At 44.6% G+C, this 6,000-nt stretch overlaps 1 protein-coding gene across 3 annotated transcripts in view; it reads right to left on the bottom strand.

The window, feature by feature from the left end:
• Positions 1 to 219: 219 nt before the first annotated feature.
• The window catches only part of LOC106066132 (protocadherin alpha-7-like), a 71,383-nt gene continuing 65,602 nt past the window's right edge, over positions 220 to 6,000 (bottom strand). For all 3 annotated transcript variants that reach the window (XM_056038821.1, XM_013225095.2, XM_013225096.2), the window contains exons 3-4: positions 3,058 to 3,172; positions 220 to 2,170 (exon numbers count right to left, since the gene is read on the bottom strand). In XM_056038821.1, the coding sequence (XP_055894796.1) occupies positions 1,758 to 2,170; positions 3,058 to 3,172 (528 nt within the window). In that variant the 3' untranslated portion in view covers positions 220 to 1,757. The remainder of the gene's footprint in view (positions 2,171 to 3,057; positions 3,173 to 6,000) is intronic.

Below are 6,000 nucleotides of genomic sequence, written 5' to 3'. Positions count from 1 at the left end.
TAAATTCTCAAGGCTGGGTCGCTTATGGTTTTCCTTTTTGTTTACTTCCAGGACACTTACTATGTTTTCTTTATTCTGCCGTCTTGGCTAACACAAACACTAGAATGTATGTTATTGTGAGCAGAGAGTCCTTCAATCTTCCATTGCTATTAAAATGTTAACGTCTAGTTTTTGATAAAGATACAAACAATAAGACAAAATAAAAACTAATTGCTTCCGTTTGGGATCGAATGTTTATTGAACCTCAATAGAAAACCATTACAAAAATAGTGTAAGAAATATATTTGATTTACCAGGAAATTAATTTCAAAACACATTCTAGCATACAAGCACACCATGTATCATTTGAAACTACAGTCACCCCAAACCGAGTATTTCTTGCCCCCCCCCCACCCGAGTATTTCTTTACCCCCAACCCGACCCAAACTCAAATGTCCAGACATCTTTATTGCCGTTAGAGGCCAGAAGGCTTTGAACAACGAACAACGTTGATTCCTGGAGAAGATAGTCGGTGCATATATACTTCATAGATGTTTTCTTGTCAGCGTTGAGCGAAACACAATACTTAATTTTATCCAATAGTAAACTGTATAAGACACTTGAAAATATTTTATTTCATCATTTTGCTGCATTAAATAACAGTATAAAAAAAATTGCTTGCAATTAGAAACAAACAAAAATGATAAAGCTTCAAAATAAAAGAATACAATCAAAATATGAGAATAATGTTCATTACAAGTAGGAGAATGTCATTGATTTCTACTTTACATCTTTGTTAATAGTTTAATTAATGATGATAGAATTGCAGTCAATCTTAAGACAGGACACTGTAAGTTGAATTGGAGGTCAATTCTGGTCAACAATATTGACTGTGTTTTATTTACCCAACTGTATGTAAAAGTTTATATTCAAAAGTAAAAAAAATGTCACTATTAGCTGCACTCCACTAGGATTCAAACAAGGAATGTAAGTAGAGAATGGGAAGTTCATCAAAGAGACAGATAGTGATTGATTCCATCATCGTGTCTTTGAGAACAGTGTCTTTGAGATTGGTTGAAAAGTCTGTAATCCACTTCTTGATGCATCGCAAATAATATCAGTTCAAAAAATCTGAGTTTCCTTTTTTTTTTGGAACATAAATCAAGTTTTGGCTTTTAAAGGTTTACTCACCACTCAATGTATTTATGTACATATTTACACTTGACAATTATAAATAACAGACTGTATGTACAACATTCTAATATGGTTTTACTTTGAAAGTATTAGCCAAAGTCTTTTTTGTTCGTCTGTTTTGCTATTCAGAAAATAAAATCCATTCTCTGGACATGCTGAGTATTATCTCACACAGCCAATCGGTACTGAAGATTATGAATTATCTGGCCAAGCACACAGCGGATTGGTGATGCAGATTATGGATTATCTGGCCAAGCACACAGCGGATTGGTGATGCAGATTATGGATTATCTGGCCAAGCACACAGCGGATTGGTGATGCAGATTATGGGTTATCTGGCCAAGCACACAGCGGATTGGTGATGCAGATTATGGATTATCTGGCCAAGCACATGGCCAATTGGTGATGCAGATTATGGATTATCTGGCCAAGCACAGGGCCAATTGGTGTAGAATGTTGCAGTGATTCGTGTGCTAAAGAAATGAGCTTCACCTAAGCTGCCACTGTGAATGAACATTTCATTCTATGTTCATTGCATAGTTGACTACTGCTGTGAGCAGTGACTAAACAGATTGAAGAAATATCTAGACTATGATGTCTGAGCCAACAAAAGTTTCTATTTTTAAATCGTCAGGATTTATTATGTAGCTGCCGGAAGTAGTTGTGGTTGCATCATCATCAATGGACGTCACGGACAATTGCCGAGGCGTGACAAATGGAGCCGTTTTTTGGTTGTATGCGATATTGTTATTGGAGCTTTTTGGCGCCCCCATGTAGTTAAGGCATCTACTGTCTCCACGGGGTGACCTAATAAATGGCAAGGCGCCTTCGTAGTTAATCTTTTGTTTTGGAGGTAATTCTGGTGGAGGAAACACATCAGACGATGGACTGAATCTAACATGCTGATTGGGTGGCCTTTCTGATGTAACAAATTTTCGCCCTTGAGAAGGATAATCTTGACTTTGACCGTGTAAATTGAATCTAGGCGAAAGATCTCCTAAAAAAAAAAGATATTAAAATGTTTTATGAGAGTTCAAAATGAAATTGCTTGTTACTCAACTAATAATTAAAGAACATTTCCATAGACTAATTGTGACAACAAGGGCTAAAAGAAAAATTATGCTTAGTGGATATAACACTAATGTGTTCTACATTTCTTTGGAATGCCATTTGGTTTTAAGCTCAGTAGGAAATCAGCTTCTTATTGTCAGAAAATTAAAAACACTCTTGATATCAGTTTTTAGAACCAGTGAGTAAAATCAGTGTGTCAATCATTTCTGCTAGGAAGGGAAGAGCCGTAGGTGACACTAGTGATGTCATTACTGTGTGTATACAATCCAAGACAAACTATTTCAAGTTGGATGTCAAGTATTCTCATTGTATGCCCAAATAACATGTGCAACGTTAATTGCTAACTTTAATAGATGAATATAAGAACCGATAATTTGCTCTAAGCCTATTATTTAGCCTTGATATTACTGGACATGTCCAATTGAGTTGTAGTTTCCTTCTAAATCTATTGGAATGTCAAGTAAACTAAAGCTCTCCTAAACGTATAATTAATACACAGGACATGCAGCACCCCCCCCCCCACCCCAATTTGACCCACGGGCATCCATCAATAAATACAAAATAATAATGAATACACAGGACATGCAGCACCCACACCCCAATTTAACCCACGGGCATCCGTCAATAAATAAAAAATAATAATGAATACACAGGACATGCAGCACCCACACCCCAATTTAACCCACGGGCATCCATCAATAAATAAAAAGAAAAAATTTAATACACAGGACATGCAGCTAACCCCCCCCCCCCTGGCCAATTTAACACACGTGCATCCATCAATAAATAAAAAAAAAAATATAAAAAGATTACCTTTCATAATTTGATCAAAGTTGACGTCATCTATACTGTTTCCACGTCCACTGTCACTTGTAGTGGTGTCACTGGTAGTGGTGTCAGCTGATGTATCACTGGTCACGTCATCAGTCTGCAAAAGAGAAGAAGTTGATCAAGAAATCTTCATCAATTGTTCAGACAAAGAGCTATGTAACATCGCGATTAAAATAGTAGAGTAGATCTTCATTAGAGTCACTAGTCCAAATAGTTAAATGAGAAAGAAAAGATTTATTATGTACAGGCTAGTATTGATGTATTTTAGTTTGTCGTGTTAGGACAAGAAACAAGTAACAAAACAAAGACAACTACTTGTTCAATGTTTGATCAAACTGACGTGACATAGACAGAGTCATTACTTCGCTCTAACTAATCAATGAATGTTACAAGAGAAAAGGTACATTTTTTACCCCGCCCTAATCCTCCCCCCCCCAACCCTTTTTATAAATCTACATAGATTATAGAAAGTTATAGTTGGTGATTTAGACTTTCAAGCATTAAAAGACAGTATAGTCTAAACTAGAATACAGTATCTAGTTAGAAAATAGTATTGATATTTGTGAATTTATCAGTTTTATACTTATGTAAATTGTCACAAATTCTAGCAGTCCAGCGAATGATTTCTACATAAGACTGTGCACAAATAGTTCCGGCGGGCGACTCTCGGTAGAGGAATCACACAATGTATCAAACTATTTGTGTACACAATTATTGACTTATCTTAATAATATATACTTATTATTTATATTTTAGCCAATTTAAAATAATGCCACCAGCCCCGCCCCTTTTGTATTGGAGATTTGTAGACATGGCAGAAATACTATAAACTAGCCAGCTTGTTGGTGTCTCTGGTGTGGGTGGTGGTGGTGGTGGTGGTGGTGGTGATAGGCTGGTGGTGGTGGTGGTGGTGGTGATAGGCTGGTGGTGGTGATAGGCTGCTGGTGGTGGTGGTGGTGGTGGTGATAGGCTGGTGGTGGTGGTGGTGGTGGTGATAGGCTGGTGGTGGTGGTGGTGGTGGTGATAGGCTGGTGGTGGTGGTGGTGGTGGTGATAGGCTGGTGGTGGTGGTGGTGGTGATAGGCTGGTGGTGGTGGTGGTGGTGATAGGCTGCTGGTGGTGGTGGTGGTGGTGGTGATAGGCTGGTGGTGGTGGTGGTGGTGGTGATAGGCTGGTGGTGGTGGTGGTGGTGGTGATAGGCTGGTGGTGGTGGTGGTGGTGATAGGCTGGTGGTGGTGGTGATAGGCTGGTGGTGGTGGTGGTGATAGGCTGGTGGTGGTGGTGGTGGTGATAGGCTGGTGGTGGTGGTGGTGGTGATAGGCTGGTGGTGGTGGTGGTGGTGATAGGCTGGTGGTGGTGGTGGTGGTGATAGGCTGGTGGTGGTGGTGATAGGCTGGTGGTGGTAGTGGTGGTGGTGGTGGTGATGATAGGCTGCTGGTGGTGGTGGTGGTGATAGGCTGGTGGTGGTGGTGGTGGTGGTGGTGGTGATAGGCTGCTGGTGGTGGTGGTGGTGGTGGTGGTGGTGGTGGTGGTGGTGATAGGCTGCTGGTGGTGGTGGTGGTGATAGGCTGGTGGTGGTGGTGGTGGTGGTGGTGGTGATAGGCTGCTGGTGGTGGTGGTGGTGGTGGTGGTGGTGATAGGCTGCTGGTGGTGGTGGTGGTGGTGGTGGTGGTGGTGGTGGTGGTGATAGGCTGCTGGTGGTGGTGGTGGTGGTGGTGGTGGTGGTGATAGGCTGGTGGTGGTGGTGGTGGTGGTGGTGATAGGCTGGTGGTGGTGGTGGTGGTGGTGGTGATAGGCTGGTGGTGGTGGTGGTGGTGGTGGTGATAGGCTGGTGGTGGTGGTGGTGGTGGTGGTGATAGGCTGGTGGTGGTGGTGGTGGTGATAGGCTGGTGGTGGTGGTGGTGGTGGTGATAGGCTGGTGGTGGTGGTGGTGGTGATAGGCTGGTGGTGGTGGTGGTGGTGGTGATAGGCTGGTGGTGGTGGTGGTGGTGATAGGCTGGTGGTGGTGGTGGTGGTGGTGGTGATAGGCTGGTGGTGGTGGTGGTGGTGGTGATAGGCTGGTGGTGGTGGTGGTGGTGATAGGCTGGTGGTGGTGGTGGTGGTGGTGATAGGCTGGTGGTGGTGGTGGTGGTGATAGGCTGGTGGTGGTGGTGGTGGTGGTGATAGGCTGGTGGTGGTGGTGGTGGTGGTGATAGGCTGGTGGTGGTGGTGGTGGTGGTGATAGGCTGGTGGTGGTAGTGGTGGTGGTGGTGGTGATGATAGGCTGCTGGTGGTGGTGGTGGTGATAGGCTGGTGGTGGTGGTGGTGGTGGTGGTGGTGGTGATAGGCTGCTGTTGGTGGTGGTGGTGGTGATAGGCTGCTGGTGGTGGTGATAGGCTGGTGGTGGTGGTGGTGGTGGTGATAGGCTGGTGGTGGTGGTGGTGATGGTAGGCTTGTGGTGGTGGTGGTGGTGATAGGCTGGTGGTGGTGGTGGTGATGATAGGCTGGTGGTGGTGGTGGTGGTGGTGATAGGCTGCTGGTGGTGGTGGTGGTGGTGGTGGTGATAGGCTGCTGGTGGTGGTGATAGGCTGCTGGTGGTGGTGATAGGCTGGTGGTGGTGATAGGCTGGTGGTGGTGATAGGCTGGTGGTGGTGGTGGTGGTGGTGATAGGCTGGTGGTGGTGGTGGTGGTGATAGGCTGGTGGTGGTGGTGGTGATGGTAGGCTTGTGGTGGTGGTGGTGGTGATAGGCTGGTGGTGGTGGTGGTGATGATAGGCTGGTGGTGGTGGTGGTGGTGATAGGCTGGTGGTGTTGGTGATAGGCTGGTGGTGGTGATAGGCTGGTGGTGGTGGTGATAGGCTGGTGGTGGTGATAGGCTGGTGGTGTTGGTGATAGGCTGGTGGTGGTGATAGGCTGGTGGTGTTGGTGATAGGCTGGTGGTGGTGATA

This window comes from Biomphalaria glabrata, chromosome 8, assembly GCF_947242115.1.
Source record: "Biomphalaria glabrata chromosome 8, xgBioGlab47.1, whole genome shotgun sequence".
Lineage (NCBI taxonomy): Eukaryota > Metazoa > Mollusca > Gastropoda > Planorbidae > Biomphalaria > Biomphalaria glabrata.
The sequence above is the reverse complement of the archived record's forward strand: the minus strand, read 5'-3'. Positions and strand labels throughout refer to the sequence as shown.